The 19,489-nt window shown below is 35.8% G+C and overlaps 9 protein-coding genes across 9 annotated transcripts; 4 read left to right on the top strand and 5 right to left on the bottom strand. All coding sequences in view use genetic code 12, as the record gives it.

Moving 5' to 3' along the window:
* Nucleotides 1-195: 195 nt before the first annotated feature.
* On the bottom strand, nucleotides 196-2,922 carry PVL30_000464 (uncharacterized protein; the record flags this gene model as incomplete). Its single annotated transcript, XM_001527905.1, has 1 exon — nucleotides 196-2,922. One exon carries the CDS (start codon nucleotides 2,920-2,922, stop codon nucleotides 196-198), a length of 2,727 nt encoding a protein of 908 aa, XP_001527955.2.
* A 342-nt stretch (nucleotides 2,923-3,264) lies between these two features.
* Nucleotides 3,265-4,095, top strand: BUD32 (serine/threonine-protein kinase bud32; the record flags this gene model as incomplete). Its single annotated transcript, XM_001527906.1, has 1 exon — nucleotides 3,265-4,095. One exon carries the CDS (start codon nucleotides 3,265-3,267, stop codon nucleotides 4,093-4,095), a length of 831 nt encoding a protein of 276 aa, XP_001527956.2.
* A 502-nt stretch (nucleotides 4,096-4,597) lies between these two features.
* On the top strand, nucleotides 4,598-4,948 carry PVL30_000466 (uncharacterized protein; the record flags this gene model as incomplete). The annotated part of the gene is made up of 1 exon (XM_001527907.1): nucleotides 4,598-4,948. The coding sequence occupies one exon, from the start codon at nucleotides 4,598-4,600 to the stop codon at nucleotides 4,946-4,948; it is 351 nt and encodes a 116-aa protein (XP_001527957.2).
* Nucleotides 4,949-5,095: 147 nt separating this feature from the next.
* Nucleotides 5,096-7,513, bottom strand: lub1 (WD repeat protein Lub1; the record flags this gene model as incomplete). The annotated part of the gene is made up of 1 exon (XM_001527908.1): nucleotides 5,096-7,513. One exon carries the CDS (start codon nucleotides 7,511-7,513, stop codon nucleotides 5,096-5,098), a length of 2,418 nt encoding a protein of 805 aa, XP_001527958.2.
* Nucleotides 7,514-8,169: 656 nt separating this feature from the next.
* On the bottom strand, nucleotides 8,170-9,456 carry ADE12 (Adenylosuccinate synthase; the record flags this gene model as incomplete). Its single annotated transcript, XM_001527909.1, has 1 exon — nucleotides 8,170-9,456. The coding sequence occupies one exon, from the start codon at nucleotides 9,454-9,456 to the stop codon at nucleotides 8,170-8,172; it is 1,287 nt and encodes a 428-aa protein (XP_001527959.1).
* A 967-nt stretch (nucleotides 9,457-10,423) lies between these two features.
* Nucleotides 10,424-11,958, bottom strand: IDH1 (isocitrate dehydrogenase (NAD(+)) idh1; the record flags this gene model as incomplete). The annotated part of the gene is made up of 2 exons (XM_001527910.2): nucleotides 10,424-11,488; nucleotides 11,932-11,958. The coding sequence occupies 2 exons, from the start codon at nucleotides 11,956-11,958 to the stop codon at nucleotides 10,424-10,426; spliced, it is 1,092 nt and encodes a 363-aa protein (XP_001527960.2).
* A 1,434-nt stretch (nucleotides 11,959-13,392) lies between these two features.
* PVL30_000470 (uncharacterized protein) lies at nucleotides 13,393-13,848 on the top strand (the record flags this gene model as incomplete). The annotated part of the gene is made up of 1 exon (XM_001527911.1): nucleotides 13,393-13,848. One exon carries the CDS (start codon nucleotides 13,393-13,395, stop codon nucleotides 13,846-13,848), a length of 456 nt encoding a protein of 151 aa, XP_001527961.2.
* Nucleotides 13,849-14,329: 481 nt separating this feature from the next.
* Nucleotides 14,330-15,247, bottom strand: PVL30_000471 (uncharacterized protein; the record flags this gene model as incomplete). Its single annotated transcript, XM_001527912.2, has 1 exon — nucleotides 14,330-15,247. One exon carries the CDS (start codon nucleotides 15,245-15,247, stop codon nucleotides 14,330-14,332), a length of 918 nt encoding a protein of 305 aa, XP_001527962.2.
* Nucleotides 15,248-17,916: 2,669 nt separating this feature from the next.
* PVL30_000472 (uncharacterized protein) lies at nucleotides 17,917-18,621 on the top strand (the record flags this gene model as incomplete). The annotated part of the gene is made up of 1 exon (XM_001527913.1): nucleotides 17,917-18,621. One exon carries the CDS (start codon nucleotides 17,917-17,919, stop codon nucleotides 18,619-18,621), a length of 705 nt encoding a protein of 234 aa, XP_001527963.2.
* Nucleotides 18,622-19,489: the final 868 nt, after the last annotated feature.

Here is a 19,489-nt window from a genome sequence, read left to right on the forward strand (position 1 = left end):
AAATTGGAAAAGTGTTGATTTTGTTGAAAATAAAAAAAGGGCATTATACATGTTGTATATATGTTATATATATGTTATATATATGTTATATATATGTTATATATATATCTAACATATATATCTTCTTTTGTTGTCTTGTCTATCCAAACACATGCAAATAATTAATATCAGTTTATAAGTAATTTATTCTTCTTGCTAAATCTCGTTATAATAATCTCTATCTAAATTCACTAATGTGAAACGACCATCACCAAAACCACGTGCCTGATCATTGATATTGACCTCAACACCTTCAAATATTTGTTCGAGACAAGATTTCCTCTTTGAACCAGCGTTACGTAATAGTATCTCATTTATTAAATCAAACATCTCGTTGCGTTGACTTTCAAAGTCATCCAATAATTTCTTAGTTCTTGGCAATCTGTCAAGTCCAGCTTGCAGTTGCACAAATAGAAGTGGAGTGAGCTCATCAATAATCGCTCTGTAATAGTCATTTGAAAACTCGTTTAAAATGTTGTTTCTGCAACTCACAGCTTCGTCGTAAAAAGTTTGCATTCTATCTTGGTTTTCGTGATTTTGATTGTTTGCCGTTGTTGGTATCTTTTCCCATGATTTCTCAGTGGTTAATTTTGCAGTAATAAACTTTCTTAATTTATACAAATAATCAAGTTTGCATAAATTGAACTTGAGTTCTTGTGCAGAATTGTCGAGCTTTAACTCACCATTGTTGGCTATTAGTAATTCATATACTTGAGTAAACTTGTTTTTGAAAATAAGATTCTTATAAAGTATTCTTTCGCTGCCATTGGTCTTGTTGAATAAATCCTCCTTTTCATCTGTTGAGTTTTGCTGAGTCGATTCCTTTAAAAGGGGTATTGAAGAAGTGGCATTTAAATCACTTTCAAACGCACTCAAGGTTTCTGTGTGGCCTCGATACACTAAATACTCTTTAATCATCTTGTTCAAGACATCTGAATTGCTAGTGCCTCCCAATAGAGCGTCTTCTACTGCACAATCTAAATCTGCGTTTTCCTGTCCATTGAAGTTTTTCTGTCTCATCTTCTCAAGTTGTGATAAGTGAATATCCACTTGGTTTTGAAGCTTAACTTTATTGATGTAATCTTTGATATCAAATTTGAACTCTTTAAACCCCAAATTAGTAATCACTTTGCTAGTACTTGCGTCGCTTATTCCCAAATTGTCAAGTTCATTCAATTTATTTAACTGGAAACCAATTATTGGGTATATTTCGATAGGATATGACGAGTGTGGCTCTTTAGTATGAAACAAATCATTCACAGGTGAGGTACTTGATACCAATTCCTTCTCTGTAATGACCTTTGCCAAAACACCATTCAAGGTAAAGAAAACCGATTTATCCACAAAATTGATTCCACATCCCACAACATCGGACTTTTGGATCTTGCTCGATGTTGAAGAATTTTCAAAAACCTCGGTCTTAACTTCTGTTCCCAAAAACATTTTACCTTCGTCCAAATCGACATTCTGATTTGCTCGTCCTGTAGAGCTTAGTCTCCTATTCATATTCATCATATGAGATCTCAGTAAGGAATCGGAAATTTTCATTGAATTGTAAAACTTTGAATCCTCAAAATTAATGGCAAACGTGCCTTTTAATTCACCTGGTTTATTTCCAAGAAGCAAATTTAACTCGTCAACACTAAACCCCTCAGTTGCAATATCATACAAGACATTATGTTTGACCTTCTCCAAGTCCATATTCTTAACGTGCTTGTCATTTGCTACTGAAACGGCCTTATTGGAATCATAAATAATATGCCTTTTCGTAAACCCTGTAAACAAATCTAGTGACGAGTTTATACTCATGGAAGGATCAATTGTATGAATTATTGATTGGAAATTAGTAGCTTGCGTCAGAACATTTTCCACTTCTATTTCGTAGTAAAAAACCCCTTGGGTGGATTTTACTGGTGCATCCGATATAAAATTGTAATACCAGCTGTCATTTATGTGTTTATCATCCACAAAATCAGCCCCTCCCTTCGCTTCTGGAGTTTCTTTATTCCCGTTAACTCCTTTTCTTTTCAACTTGATTGTGGCAAACCCATTTTCATTAGTCACTTGCAAATGGTATTTCATCTTTAGATAGTTGAGGTAAGGGTTGGGTATGAGAGGTGACCATTTTGTAGGCAATTGATATGTCAAATATCTTGAACCGTCAGATGTAGCCAAAATCTTTTCATTTACCAGCAGCGGTTTTGAAGCTTCATTCCTATTAAGTAGCACTTTCAAAGGTTTTGACTTTAATTCGTTGGCATAATAAGACGTATCATTATAAATGTGATTTCTTTCTTCTTTTGTAGTTGCTACTTTTTTTTCTGGTCCTCTATGTATGCCTTTATAGTTAATCTCGCCAATTTGTTCAGAGGCAAAAACAGACCGAGGTACTTGAACTGGTTTTCCATCTATGGGATCCTTTTGGATTTCCTCCTCTTCTAATTCGGAATCAATCACTAATATCCTAGGCTTGAAAATCTCATACATCTCCAAAAGGTATTTATCATCAAATCTATTGAATTCCATAGGATTGTTGCCGAGTACTCCAATGATTGATAACTTGTTTATCAATTTCTCTTTTATCGTCTCATTAACAAGTGGATCAGTGTGAAATAAAAGCTCGTTCTTTTGTACTCTCATTGTCGTTGGCGCTAATGATGATGATGATGATAGTGATGTTGTTGTTGTTGATGATGTTGTTGAGAGCAGAGATATGTTGGAACTTTCCGGAACATTGGAGTAGAATGGGGAGCTGGGATCAATGACGTTCTCAATGCTCAACTCCTTGCTAAATTCAGCCACTTGTTGTTGTAATAGTGGCCCAATGCATGTATCGAGTAGATAAGGTGGAATTATATATGAGGAGGTTGAGTCAGCTGTCATTGATTCTTTTACGTATAATAAAGTGACAAGTCAATTTAATGAAGTAAAGCAAAACGTTATTACTGGTGATTGATGTAAGCCCGTTGTCTTTCGGGAATATGTGGAGTGTTTGGGATTGCGTATTGTGTATTGGGTATTGGGTATTGGGGGTTTACGGTTTCGGGTTTTGTGTGATGTCTGAAGTATGATATGTCATGTGCGCTAATGGTCTCTACTAAAGAGTAAGACACAAATGTTTATCAATTATAAATTTTCGACTATCAAGCATCGAGCATTGGAAATTCGTTTCACTGTAATAGATATATTCCAGGCATCGAAACTACGTTGGTGACAATCGCAGTCATGACAGAGCCCTTGATACTGCAATTACAGAAACACTTACCTAACATTGATCTCAAGATCATTTCTCAAGGTGCAGAAGCTTTGGTGTTTGAATCCAAGACACATCCTTACTCGAACCTGCCGCATCTAACCAACAAATCTGAATTTATAATCAAATATCGCCCAGCAAAGCCCTACAGACATCCAAAGATCGATGCACAAATCACGAAATCCCGTACTTCAGGTGAAGCCAAGTTTATGTACAAATTGAATAAATTGGGCATACCATGTCCATCATTAATACTGTGTGATTTCGCCAACGGGATTATTTGGATGGAGCATCTCGGAAAGAGTCTTCCCAACGGAACTATAAGCTCTTTTAAGAACTGGCTCTGGTATTTGGAAAGATCCGAATATGATGGCAAAACAGAAAATAAAGGAAAATGTACTGACGAAAGTGTGCAGCAGCTATGTAAAGAAGTAGGTGTGCTTATAGGTCGTCTACATATGAATGATATGATACACGGCGACTTGACCACATCGAACATTATATTACAGCCAACCTCGGTTTTGGAAAAAACACAGTGGCAGCCTGCGTTGATTGATTTCGGATTATCTTCCTTCTCTGGCCTACCTGAAGACAAAGCAGTTGATTTATATGTGCTTGAGAGGGCAATTCTAAGTACCCATTCTGATTATGCAGATTTGTACAACACCTGGCTTTTAGAAGGTTACACTGCTGCACACGAGTTGAGTGAATTCAAAAAGACGGGTAAAAAGAAATACGCAGAGACTATGAAAAGGCTCGAAGAAGTGCGTCTTCGAGGCCGAAAGAGAAGCATGTTAGGATAAGTTATATGTATATTTGTATGTAATTAAAAATATACTAGACAAATAACTTTTCATTCGCATATAGCAAAGTAAGAACATTATTCAGTACTTTTTTTTATTTCAGTCCTTCTTTTTCTTTTTCCATTTCTCCAAACTCATATCTCTCTATTTTGCATTCATGTCATAAAAGAGGATTGATCAGTAACATCACTCTTTCCCTGTATGTCTAAAAAATAGAAGAAAAGAAGAAAAAAAAAAGAAAAGAAGAAAAATATCCCAGTGCGAGAATTAGTATATCCACCCACTTGCGCGCACATTTTGTAAATTTTGAGACGCGTGCAAACTCTTCGACGCTTCAACTAATCAGCACCAAAACACTTGAACTGTTAAACATTATCAATCAATCTCAAGCACTTACAGTTTCAGTTACACCCAAAAACACAAGGAAACTTTCAAACAATTTTCTTGTTAATAACCACATTTTGATATAAATCTTCCTTTGATTTTTTTTTTATTATTAATTATGGAAGCAACTACGAGAAGAATAGATGCCACACTCTTGCAAGCAAACCAGAACAAACTCGTGCGCGTAATTGGAAAATGCGAGTCATTTGATGCTCATCTGCAATCAGCTATACTTACAAGCAACGGCCCGGTAACACTAGATTTGACAGCTGCAACTTCTGAAGATGGCAACGAGAGTCTTTTACAATCAAACAAGTTCTATGAAGTGGTGGGTAAGGTCAGCAATAGTTCATCGAACACAAAGGTGCAAGTGTATTCAGTGATTGAGTTAAGTGACAACTTGAATGTGAATGCTGCCGAGAAGTTGGTGCAATACAGTAATAGGGTGCCGGAGTTGTTCTACAGTTAGATTCAAAACTAGAGTAAATATGTACTGCTATTATTGTCCAGTAATTAAATTGAAATAACACACTTTTGCCTTTTTGCCTTTTTTACTTTTTTACTTTTTTACTTTTTTGCTTTACCATCTTTCTTTTATCTAAAGAAAAGAAAAAATTTATAATGCCTTTATGTCTTTTGCCAACTCTTCAAATCTGACTTCGTTTTTTGATGAGTAGATCTTAACTGCGTGTTCCACCCATTCAGGCAATGGAGTCTTGATAGAACTTGCAGTACCTGAAGCAGCGAATTTGAAATTTCCATACGCTACAAGTAACCTGTAAGCCGCCTCCGAAGAGGACTCTACTATTTTATTGATTGTCTCATCGGTGAAACCGGAAACCATTCTTGAATCTTTGTCGTCACCTTTGAATTTAAGCAAGCCAGGAGTCTTGATTTGGTAGACGGATAAGTCAAATATGAATGAGGCTACAGCGATCAGCAACGAACTGTACAATTTGTGGCCAGTATCTATTTTCGCGAATTGAGTCAAGATTCTTGACAAGCACTCCTTAAATATCGGATTGTATTCAAACTCGCTATCACCCACTGGATCGATAAACAGTTGAAGGAATAAAGTGTCACCCACAATATTGCTGAGTACTTTGACAATCATCATCAAGAGCGCTGGGTTGGAAGAATCCACAATGTCCAATCCTCTCGAAAGCTCGGAGTAGAAATCGTGTGCAACTGCAGTGGACTTTAGGAGATCCACTGTTGTGATTCTTGAAAGGGCAACTCTCAACAAATCAAATGCAATAAGGACAGATGAAGGTTTCCAGTTCTCTATGATATATTTTGAATACTTTGTAACAATAGTCACAGCGTCGGTTGAAGTGAAATTTCCTGCCAAAATTCTCTCGATATCGCATATTTCCTCTTCGCCCAATTTATGTGATTCCTGTGCCAGATTGAGTTTTTTCAATCCATTCACAAGGGTTTCTTTTTTAAAGTCAATGAAATTAATATAGGTCTTAACGGGTACTATTGAAGTTAAGGCTATCTTTTCAGGGCTCTTTGTTTGCTTATGTTTCCTATTGTAAGCATCAGAATATGGATCATTCAAATATTGCTGTCCAATTAATTCACTTTCATTTCCACTACCATTACCAGGTTGGTTGTTATTACGAACAACTGAACTTTCATTTAAACTAGCTCCGGCGGTATTTGTTTCCAAAAACCGTACCACTTCTTCAGTATAGGTTGCAGGCAACTCATTATCGGATAGAAACTTCTCAGCTACAACGTATGGGTTCTGGTTTAGGTTGTATGGTAATTTCAAAGGTGGCTCGCCATCCTTGATATCCACGTCAAACACATAGTCGTATTGCTTGCCTTGGTATTCCTTTTTTGATCCTGAATTTGAGGCTCCTCCAACCACATCACCAATCTTGTGCCATTGTCCGCCAGACCATTGGTGCGCTTCAATCATGCCCTCGGGGGTCTTCACCATAATTGTTGAGCCTTCCTTCTTACCAGGCCTTGAAAGAGCCTCTATCCCTGGAATGTCTGTTTTTTTCAAATCATCGAGGGACTGTTCAGATATTGATGCGGATTGCACGGCTTTGGCAAATTCGGATACCTCATCTTCTGTTGCCGTTCGTTCATCATTTAGTGTAAAAACCCTGATTTCATTATCGGAACCACCAACAGCAAAATCGCCATTTGAAAGTGTAGCCACTGTCCATACCGAAATGCAAGGCAACGTAATGACTTGTAATGCATCATTATTCCCTCCACCTAAATCCCATATTCTTACGGTTCTATCTTCTCCTGTTGACACCAAATTGCCATTGGGCAAAAGCTCCAAGTCGTAAACAAATGAGTCATGGCCATAGAGAGTCTTGACATTTACCCCTGTTTGTAAGTTCCAAATACGTATCGTTCCATCGTTTGAACATGATACAAATTCCTTGCCATTGGGTAACACCAATAATTTCCTTACGACATCCGTGTGGCCTATGTATTTGAGCACCTCGTGTTCAGCATTCCACAATCTGATTGTCCGATCTGCCGAAGCGGTCAAAAACTGATTCGAGTTGAGCACTTTACAGTCCCAAACTGAAGACTCGTGACCTTTCAACACATACTTTGGAGTGAACTGTTCAAGATCCCACACAATAGCAGTCGTATCCCATGACGACGACACAAACTCGCCATGTGCAAAATGCATCGAACACACATTCCCTTCGTGGCCAATCAACTGGAATTTGGCATCTTGGTCTAATCCGTGGGGTTCGAGCTCGCTTAAGTCTGTAAGGTAAATCATTGCATCTTGGCCACCACTAGCAATAAATTGGTGGTTTTGGTGTTGTGGCAATGAAATTACGGCAACCGAATTTAGGAATGACTTTGTTGGAGAGACAAATACAATTTCAGAAGCTGTCTTGGTGGATGTATTTGGTTGTTTCCATGTTCGAGTTGTAGAATCTCTTGAAACTGACACAAGAGCTGGCGATTCGTGAATTATGGTGCTAACCAAGCTCTTGACATCCTGGTCATGTCCAGAAAGCGTAGAACTAAGCTTATAGGTCATTGTCAAATAGAAAGTGGTATTTTTGAATACAGCAAGTCAATGGGAAAGGACAGAAAAAAACAGATAATTATATATATATATAAGAAGTAGTAAACAAAATTGAATAATTGTAGGCAAAAAGCAATACTTTTGATTCTAGTAAGAAATATGCGATTTGGAGTGGTTGCAAGAATTGGAAACAAACCAGCCGCCACTCTACCCATTTCATTAACTTGACAATGGTAGCGGCGCGTGCTTCACTATTTACTCAACGGTCATCGTTGTAAACAAAATTGTTCAAATCAGATACCACTACTTTGAAAATAAGATTCAAATAAAATTCAAATAAGATTCAAATAAAATTCAAATAAGATTCAAATAAAATGAGATACAGTGAGATAACAAAACAAAACGAAACAAAATAGGGTATAAATTTTCTCTTCACACTTCTTTTTTTTTCCCAAGTTCCTGTTTTTTTCACAAAAATTTACAAAATTGTCTTTTTCTTTTATAGAATTATTCAATCCATGAATATACAAACAAAAACAACATAAAAAAAAACCAAACAAAAATTACGAAATATCAAACTATATCTAGTTTCCCCCTTTTCTCTCCCTTATCGCCGCAAAAAGTGGATCACTAATTGTAGTTTGTTTTTTTTTTTATCTTTTTCTTCTCTAAATCTTTTTTTCCAACATCGAGTCTCTAGCAGGACCTGTTCCAACCCATTGAATAGGAACACCCAAAAAGTCTTCAATGTACTTGAGGTAATTCTTGGCATTCTCTGGCAAATCCTCGTACTTCTTGATCTTGGTAATGTCTTGTTCCCAACCAGGAAGTGTTTTGTAAACAACTTCGACATTTCCCAAATCAATCAAATCTTCAGGGAAGGACTTCAACTCCTTACCGTTCAATTTGTAAGCAATACCAACTTGGATTTCCTTAAACTTGTCCAAGACATCCAATTTGGTGATGTTTAACGAAGTGTAACCGTTGATCAATGTTGAGTATTTCAAAACAACCAAATCTAACCAACCACATCTTCTCTTTCTTCCCGTAGTGACACCATATTCGGCACCAACATCTTGCAATGTTTCACCTACGGAGTTCAATTGCTCTGTTGGGAAAGGACCTTCACCAACTCTAGTGGTGTATGCCTTAACGACACCATAGATGTTTCTAATAGTCTTTGGAGGAATTCCCAAACCAGTCAACACACCACCAATACCGGTTGAGGATGAGGTGACATATGGATAAGTACCGAAATCGATATCCAACATAAGTGCATTTGCACCTTCAACCAAAATTTTCTTCTTTTGGGCAATGGCTTCGTGCATAAATTCAACAGAGTCAACCACAAATGGTCTCAACTCCTCTCTGTATTTCTCATACTTTGCCAACTCCGCCTCGTAGTCATAGTCAAACTCACCATATCTCTTTTGTCTCGATTCAACCAATCTCATGTACCTAGTCTTGAACTCATTCCATGCTTCTGGGTTTGAGTTCACCAAGTGGTGGACTCTAATTCCTGATCTGGACGCTTTTGTCGAATAAGTTGGACCAATACCCTTACCGGTAGTACCGATACTCTTTTTGTTCTCCGACAATTCAGCTTCTTTTAATTTATCGGTTCTTTGGTGAAAGTCAAACACCAAATGAGCTCTTGAACTAACTTTTAATCTGTCACGACAGTGCAACCCTTTTTCTTCAATGTTTTTTAACTCTTCAAAAAATGATGGAACATGAATAACCACACCTGATCCAACAAGGTTTTGACACTTGGGGTTGACTAAACCACTTGGTAACATGTGGAAATCGAATTTTTTACCGTCAACAACAATGGTGTGGCCGGCATTGTTACCTCCTGCACAACGAGCACACACATCGATGTCATCACACAAGATGTCGACTAATTTACCTTTACCTTCGTCTCCCCATTGGGATCCCAAAACAACGTCACACATGATGGAACTTGAACAAAAAATCTAAATATGAATGTATAAATTTGGATGTAAAAGGTTTTGTTGGTTGGTTGGTTTTTTTTTTCGTAAATTTCAAATGATTAAAAAATGAAATAAACTGAAGTGAAGTGAAGTGAATCTATTGAACTTTTTCTATTATCTTTCCCTGATGGGGTTAGTATACAAAAAGTTGAACGATTGAAACCGTTAAGCCGGAAAAGAAAAAGAAAAAGAAGAAGAAGAAAAGGAGGAGGAGGAGGAGGAGATATAATCTGTATGTGAAATATTAAAGCATTGCGAAATTTTTTGGTCGTTGGTGGACAGAGCGAGAAAGTGAGAAAGCGAGAACGACGAAAAAAAAATACAGGAAACAAAAGAAATCAAGAAATCAAGATATCATGAGAGTAGGAAAAAGAAAAGAACAACAACAGATGTGGGAGAATGAGCATTAGACTCTTGTATAGCTGTGGTAATGTATTAAAATCTTTTGAATGAATGGATAATGCTAACGAAAGTAAGAAAAAAAAAATTAATGATGAAAAGAAAAAGAGAAAAAGAGAAAAAGAACCAAAAAAAAGGATGTTTGAAGAAACGACTGTTTGTGAGAAAGAATAGGCTACTGGCTCCATATTAGAGGAGTCAATCGAACTAAATTAGATTTTTACTCCATTTCCTCCTCTCTGTAAATTTTTTTTTTCTTCCGTCCGTCGCTGCTACGCTCTATTCTGACTACTGCATGGTGTCTCACGTGCTCCGCATTCTAAACTTCCTTTTTTCATACTGCTTATTTTTCAATGAATCCAATTCCACCTCTTTTCTGCTTTCAAAAAAATACATATCTCAACTAGAGTTTCTTACAATCCATTTTTTCTTTTACTTGTTTTCTTATATCTCTTATTGAAATGTTTCTGAATTCTATCTAGAAAAAAAAAAATCTCACAAATCACCTATAATGCATCCACTTGGTTGTTTATGCCAACTTTTCAATAATGGCGTCAGTGAACTCGGTGGTTGATGCACTACCACCAATGTCTCTGGTTCTAACCTTACCCTCCTCGATTACGTCGTATGTAGCCTTGGAGATCTTGTCGGCTTGTTCGTTCAAGCCCAAGTGTCTCAACATCATAGCGGCAGACAAGATCATTGCGGTTGGGTTAGCGGTGTTCTTACCCTTGATGTCCAAACCAACGTGACGACAACCTGGTTCGAAAACAGCGTATTCTCTACCAAAGTTGGCACCTGGGACCAAACCTGGACCACCAATCAAAGCAGCACCAATGTTGGACAAGATGGAACCGTACAAGTTAGGAGTGACCAAGACATCGAATTGTTGTGGCTTAGCAACAGCTTGCATGGAGGCGTTATCGACAATCAAGTCGTTGACCTCGATACCACTGTAGTCTTGACCAACGTCTTTAACGGTTTGTCTAAAAAGACCATCACCCAACTTCATGATGTTGGCCTTGTGGATGGCAGTAACCAATTTTCTGTTATTCTTTTCGGCAAAGTCAAAAGCAAATTTAGCAATTCTCTCAGACTTGAATCTGGTCATGATTTTCAACGATTCAACGACACCAGGGTATGATTGGTGCTCCAAACCAGAGTACTCACCCTCGGTGTTTTCTCTGACAAGGGCAAAGTCAATACCGTCGTAGATACCCTTGACACCAGGAATGTTTTTGATCAACACCAATGAAGCGTAAATGTCCAATTCTTTTCTCAAGGCAACGTTCAATGATTTGCCTGACTTGTCAGTTGGGGTGTAAAGAATACCCTTCAAACCAACTTTGTTTCTCTTTAATGATTCAACGGCTTCGTCGACACCGTGGTGGCCTGCTCCGTCAGCGACACCACTAACTTCGACAACTTCCCAATCAACAGGAACATTTTGTGATTTGAAAATGGTCTTGACTGAGTCGGTGATTTCTTGACCTGCACCGTCACCTGGAATCAAAGTGACTGTGTATCTTCCGCCATATTTTTTAGGCAAGACGGATTCTGGAGATGCAAATGTAGCTAATGAACGGATAGCTGTCTAAAAAGTTTTAATACTGTTAGTACTATACTAGGGAAGAGATGCACTTGAACCATGGATAATAACGTTTGAACAGACAATAATGAGACGAGAAGTTTTACTCTTTTTGCTCACATCCGCCTCTGGTCTCTGGTCTCCAGTCTCTGGTCTCTAATCTCTAGTCTCCATTCTCCAGCTTTCCTTTCTCCTTCAAAGAAAAAAGAACAATCATAGAATAGAAAGAAGACGGAATGACCAAAGATGAAAAGAAAACAGATGAAAATAAGAATGAAGCTGACACTTGAATTACCAAAGGTTCATATGTCAATTTTTTTGCAAAATAAACTTCGGAGTAGTCCCATTTGGAAATAATTAGAAAAAAAAAAGACTTCAATCAAATAAAGTTCGGCATCAATTAGACTATAATGATTGGTGTGTGTGTGTGTGTGTGTGAAGAAACATACTCTTTGTCTGACAACAGTTCTAAGCATGATGGTATGGATCAATTGTTGGTGGGTGAAGATGAGGTATTGGGTTTAAAGAGAAGTGGTAGTAGTATTAAAAAAAAAAAGTAAAAGTAGTAACAGTTGTGTTGGTGACAATGAGCTTCTGTTGATTGAGATTTTTCCTTCAGAAAATTAAAAAAAAAATATATATATATTTCTAATATATAATAAAATACAAAGAAAAAAATAATTAATAATTAAAAAAAAAAAAAGAAGAAGAAGAAGAGAAAATTATAAACAGAAATTAAAGCAAGAAACACAAAAAGAAAAGGAAAAAGAAAAAGGAGAAAGTCGGCTCTATAGTTAGTATGCGCTACCAATTGGTATGTCATTATTTTTAGGACCGAAGACAGAGACAAAATATGTTTTTTTACGTACAATAATACACAACACAGAGCTCTTTTATCTTTGTTTTCTTTTTTCGACTCCGAAAAAAGTGCGAACTTTACTGAGGATGAAGACACTTTGTTCGAGTATTGACACGTAATAGAGCTTTGTGATTGGTCAAAATTATTATATATAAACTCCGAACAAAATAAAACTGAAATATATATAACCTACTAGATGATACAAAATTAGGATGATTTTGTACCACGCGGGTATACACAATATTTATTCCGAAACAAACAAACAAAAAAAAAGGAAAAGGAGAGGTAGAGATGGAAACTGAATATGTAGAGAAGAAACAAAGACTCCAAGTGAAAAACTCTTATAACCATCTTGGTGAGAACAACTGTTTGTAGAAGCGTCGGTTGGCTCATTTTCTCGATTGGTATTGAGAAGAACCTTTCCACACGTTATCAATCATGTAGAGGACAATTAGAGTACTGTAAATTACAACTAACTTTACTTTTTTCGCATTATTTTGACTGCAAAATTGTTTCAAGGAGATTTTCTTCTGAAATTTTTACTCTCTTAATAAGCAGACGAAGAAATTTTCTTCCTTTTATATTTGGTTTGAATAGCCTATTTTTGTTCTTTCTCTCTCTTCTTATTCCTTTTTTCAACTTTTAATTTATTTGAGAATTGATATTAAAGCTTTTTAATTTCTTTACCCCTGTTTCTTGGAAAGTTTTTGTATAAGTATCACTTTTAAATTGGATATTGCACGGTATATATAACAAAGAGAGATTGTAAATATGCCAGGTAAGGTCATGTGCAGCAATACACGTGATAGTTTTTTTTTCTCTTTTTCTCTGACTTGGTTGTCGCGTAAATATACCACGACATTTTCATTTTTTCCCGCTTCTTCATCCTTCCATTTCGCTTTGCCTGCACCGCATTTTTCAATATCATCTACACAAACCACCAGTACCCATTCAAACCTTTAACAACCATCAGTGTTAATTTATTAGCCTCCCACCTACTTTTTTTCGTTCCTATATATATATATACCCTTTTCTTTTATTTTTTGACAAAATGACAATTGCTCAAAAGACTTTCCCAACATTCAAGCAGCTCTACCGCAAGATTTCACAGGAGCTCCTAACTTATGAAAACAAAAATCTTGCACTCCACTCGAAGCAAGAAACGAAAAAACTCCACGCATTATATACATACAAGAAGCATCTTCTTCAGAAACAGAACCAACTGACAAACGAAATGGATGCTAAACTAAAAGAGCTTGCGGCAAACCCAGAGGGCAAGAAAAACACAGAATTAAAGGATTTGAAATTGTTAAACAATATAGTCGACGACAAACCAGGTATCAACCTGAGTTACGAATTGAACAATTTACAGAATGTCGCCACGTATTTGCAAAACCAAAGGGAATACTTTGATTTGCTTGTTAGGTACAACCCTGGTTTGATGATGGATCAACAGGAAAATGTCAACCGTACTGCAAACAGAGTAGGGTTGGAAGTGCCCGAGTAAAATAGGATTCTCAAGGTCACTTTCTTTTATTTTATTTTTTTTCATTTTTTTTTTTGTTTGCTTTTGGAAGATGTCGATACTACGTTTCAATGTTTGTTTTGAAGGAGGGTTTGACATGGAAGACCTTGGCTAATAATGATACATTTATTTCATGGTGAATAATTATACAATTTATATATTTAATATTTTCATTAAAGAGTTTAAAATAGTTTCCTTGCTTCCTTTTTTCGTCTCTTCATTTTTTTAATTTCTATGACAAATTAAAAAAAAAAAATAGATTTTTTGGTGTTGAAAGAAAAAGGGTGAAAACTATAATGGAATTGGTGCAGAAACGAAAAATATAGGGAGAAAAAAAAAGAAGAGGAGGAGGAGAAGGATAAGACGAGTGGTTTTATCAAAATGACAAAGTGACACCATATATCATTCCTCCTCTTGCGTTGCACTTATTTTTCAAAAAATGTTTCTCTCTCTTTTTTTTTTTTTAACGGAATCTCCGTTTTCTTCCAAGTCCTCTTCCAAAATTGTCAGCTCCTGCTCCTACCAATATTTCGTCTCTCATATTGTCGTCGTCACCATCGACATCTTGTCCATCCTGGCCAATGTCGCATTGCCCTCTCTTGAACTTACTCACCAACAAAGATGGATTCTGCAGTTTCAATTCAATGTTTTCCAAATAAAACTTTTTCAAGTTCTCAATAATTAGTAAATCTTCGTAATAGCTTGTTCTCAATTCACTGATTGTAGGTCTCTTCAGTTGTAGCAATTTGAAGCTATTTTGCAAGTTATACTTGTATGTATCCATCAAGTAGGCAATGCAGAGTCCGGAAGATAAGTTTGAGTTTCCAGTTTCTGAAAGAAACAATACTTGTAAATCTTGGTTGAACACATGTTTAAACAATGAAATCAATCTGATAATCTTGAAGAATTGGATTTTCAAATTGGAGCCGGATAGAATTGGGGAGCTCAAGTTTAGGTCATGTGATTGGGGTAGACTGTGGATCAGGGTTTTCAGCACTGGGTTATTGGTATAAAAGTACAGTAAATAGTTTTGCAATACTCGATTGAACTTTGTATTGAATGTTTTAATCAATTCCGACTGGTAGTCAAACGCAGGGTCCAAGCTTAGGATGATGATGTCTGAAGATATAGATACGTTTGGCGAGTTTTCCACCAAGTCGAGAAATTGCATAGTTGAACCGCAATTGATGATCATCTTGACATTTTTTTCCGTCAAAAAACTAGAGCTGCTTCCATTCGGCTGGTAATCATTGAGCAAAGAAGTGTATGGTCCCAACCAAATTCCAGGGCAAATTTCTTGTGCAGTGTTGGGGTTGAAGAACATTGACTCCGCCCCTAGTCCTTGCATATGTGTCTGAGTAGGGACATTTGCATAATTCATTGAATTTGAGGCGTAACTATCATGGTGCGCATACAGAGATTGCAGTTGCAGTTGCTGCTGCTGCTGCAGTTGTTGTTGTTGTTGTTGTTGAAACATGTTCATTATTGATTTGGTTGTAAATTATCAACTTTGCAACACACTTGTTTTCCTCTTTTTTTATTGATTTTGGATCAATTGGATAAATTTTGCAGCACTTTATTCTTTTAATTTTAATTTTTATTTATTTATTTTTCTTCTTCTTTTTTTTTCCTTTTCGAATACTTTGAAAGCAGCAAAAAGAATCTCGTTTCTTTAAAACAAAATAAAGGACCTCTTAGAATAAAAATAGAACAAGCTGTTGGTATAAAGTACTTAAAACTAGAGGGCCCAGTATCAGCGATATATATAGCGTGTCGGAACACTAATAAAAACAGGGTGTTGCAGTTGTGTGTAGTGAGGCACTTTATTTTGGTTGCAAAGTTTTTTTTTTCTTTCCCACCACTCTGCTTCCTTTTCTCAATTGAAAGAACCAAAAAAAATGTAAAAAATAAATTTCTATTAAGCCACAGCAAAAAAAAAGATATTGGGTTGAGCCAATTTCTAGGACCAGCTTTATCCTAAGATATTGCTTCTTACCGTGCTATCAAGCAACTTTTCTGCTTTTTGTTTCTTTTTGTTTCTTTTTCTTTTTTATAAGAAAACAAAAAAAGAAACGTAAATAAAGTTCAATCTCTATTCTTTGAAAGTAGTAGACCACTAGTAATGAAACTGTAGTCTCCCTTCTTAGATTACAGATGAAGATGGGTAAGTAGATGCTTTACACTTGGTAGTGTTTTTTGTAAGACTATCTAGGTGTAAGGGATAGGTGGAAAAGGGAGGGCGGAAAAAAAAAAGAGTAAATGTAAAAGTAAAAAGTAAAAGAGTAAAAGAGAAAGAGAAAGGAAAAAGAATATGTGTCTCAATATGTCTAGGCAAAAGGGAAATCTTAGAATTATATACCTGAACTCAAAAGGCTTTTGATTATTGTATGTGCTTGCTCTAACTATGTGTGATTCCAATACAAAGGGGGATGCTTGCCGTGGAAAATCAAACAAAAAACTAAATAAAAATAAAATAAAATTAAATAAAAAATAAAAAAAAAATGGCTGTGAGGAAAGATGAGTAAGGAGCTAGAGGGGAAAAAAAAAGAGCCAGAAAAAAAAAATATGAAATAAAAAATAAAAAAAAAAAAATAAAAAATAAAAGAATAAAAAAAAAGTACGTGCAAATAGATACAAGAAAAGAGCCTTATATAATCTTTGCTATTAAAATTTGTAATATCTTATATAAGCTGAAATAATCTACAATATAGAATATACGCTCAAAATTCTTCACATCTTTAAAACTCCACCTACCCAAGAGAGTATACGCTCCTTGGTTATTATGAAAGAATTGTATGGTAGTGCACATGCAATCAATTTGCCTTTTTTTTTTTTTTACCTTGAGATTATTTTGTATGGACAGTGCAAATAGTTTAGCTCGTAGTTTTCTTTTTGCCACTTTTTGCCATTTCTGCCATTTTTGCCATTTTTGCCTTATGGCCAAAATAGTTTCTATTGTAACATCTCTTTAGCACATTTTCAATGGTTGAGAGTGGTATTGTAAACCACAATCTTTTCTTTATAAAAAAAAATTAAGCCTAGAACAAATATTTGAGAAGAAAAAAACAACAACACACGTCTTCCTTTTTATTTTTTCCCCCTCTTTCCCTCCCATCCATACATATATATATATATATAAAAACTAGCCGTAAAGTTTTGCTTGTTTTGGAAATATTTCCCGCAGTTGTTTCTCCGTCTTTTCCTTCGTCACACACTTTGCCACTTTCTAGTCTTAATATTAATACTAACCAGTAACCTCATACATTGTTTCTTTCCTTCTCCCAAAAAACAGAGAAGGAGTCACGTGCTACAATTCTACAAATATCTCGAATTTCTAATTTTAATTTTTTTCTTTTCTTTCCCGTTTCTCTTCCAACAAGACAGAATTGGGGAAGATTAAGACTCATCGCTTTGCTATAACCAAATCATTAGCATTTCTAAAGATAGTCAACCTTAGCAACACCACGAGCATTGCCAAGTATGTAGCTTCTCTTCTGTTTTCCATTACTCTCTCATCTCTAGTAATCAAAGAAGCCATTGCAGTCACTCAAAGCATAGATAGAAATACAAACATATACAAATGTATACAAACATATACAAATGTATACAAATATATACAAATATGTAGCTGTAGATATCGATGTAACAACTCACGGACTATGCTGTAGACTCTTTATTTGGAGTGGGTACTCTACCTATTTATATTATTTATATTATTTATTTATTCATATTTTTTGTTCGGTTTTAATGCGAGTTATGGAACATATGTCATCCGGATAATTGTATGTATATATATTATTTTTTTTTTGCTCATACGTTGGGTCTTCAATTGCTATCTCCACAACACAATACCAATCCCCGGCTTATAATATAAAGATTCCAATTCCAATTCCAATTCCAATTTCAATTCCAACATCTCATTTCAATACTTTAAATATTTGTAATCACAACAAACACATCAATTATTAATTATCTTCCTTTTTCATATATAACTTGATTTCACTTCTCCCCCTGCCCCTCCTTCCCACCTTACCATCTAACTCCAACCAAATGTTTAGACCACAAATATTCGAGACTTTATTAGCCCGCTCAATTGCATCAAAAAGAACACTTTCATTGTTGCTGCCAACAAACCGCGCCGCCCCAACAAATACCCTACCAGCTACCATTCGATCCATCTCTACCATCCCAACAACTACACCAACAAGAGCAAGAGCAAGTGCAAGAACAATTGCCATCGCCAAAGCAGCTTATCGTTCACGCTATGGCCAACAACAAGAGGGAAGCTCCAGAACCTCAGTATTCAAATTGCTTTTTGCCAGTGCTGGTGCATCGTTCCTCCTTATGTCCAGTTTATCAAGAACCATCTACAATGATGCAGTAGCAACAGCTCACAATCAGCCCATTTTGACTCCTAGACAACAAGTTTCCAACGACGTCAAAGTTAACCCCGCTGGCTATACTGAATCAAGATTCAATGGTGCATTAAACTATCAAGAACTCACACTTGGTTCAGTGACCGGTTTGTTCCTCGGTATCATTTTGGGTAAGTTATCACAAGTCTTTCTTTTTGTTTCCTTAAGTTCCTTCTTTCTTTTGGAGTTTTTGGAAAATAGAAACATAATCACCATCCCATGGAACTACATCTTCACCATTGGCAAGGAAAGAGTTGACGTTAAACAATTGTTATTCGACAAGCCAAGCTTCAAAATCTCGTTTGTGTTGAGTCTCATTATAGCTGCTTACAATGTGTAGAGATACACAATACTAAAGTATATTGTGTATCTCCTCAACATGCTGTATATGTGGAGTTGGTTACCGGATTTGATGCAAGCTCACAAAATCGCTATCAGAAGCTTTTCCTCTCCCCCTCCTTCCCAAAAAAAAGGAAAGAATAGAAATAAAAAACAAGACCCAGCTGGAGATACATGAGTAAGCAAACACAGTTGACATTGAATTGAAACAAACCCATTCAAAGCATGTTTTTCCCTAGGTATCTAATTGCAAAAATAGATAAGATTTATCATTGGCCCAACCAACGTACTTTCGTTATCGTTATGTTCATGATATGCCTATTATCTTTTTCTTCTCTTTGATTTTCCTCTTTGATTTTCCTCTTTGATTTTCCCTCTTTTTTTGTCCAATTTAAGCTTACCTTCGTATACCTCTTGTCCCTCCTTCCCTCCTTCCATCCTCATCCTTATTTCTTCATGCACCATCTCCTCATCTTTATCAGTTGTTTAGTTACAATTTCAAAATCGAATTTTTTTTTCACACCGCACACTTCTCGTGGTGGAGAACTCATTCTTACCAAAATGTTTGCAACCAGTGTTGGGCAAAACACTAAACAATAAATACATGAATACATACATAAATACATAAATACATAAATACATAAATACATAAATACATAAATAAATAATTAAATAAATAAATAAATAAATAAATAAATAAAAAGTATGTCATATTTCCAGAATAGAAAAAACATCTCCATTATTAAGAGCTTTCAAAAAAGGTTTGAAGCTCAGAATCTACAATCACTCATCCCCCTGATTATATCCTTAAATGTTTTCTTTTATTTTTTTGTTTTTTCTCTATTTTATATAAATTTTAGTCTATTTAA

Source organism: Lodderomyces elongisporus, chromosome 1 (genome assembly GCF_030384665.1).
Source record: "Lodderomyces elongisporus chromosome 1, complete sequence".
Lineage (NCBI taxonomy): Eukaryota > Fungi > Ascomycota > Pichiomycetes > Serinales > Debaryomycetaceae > Lodderomyces > Lodderomyces elongisporus.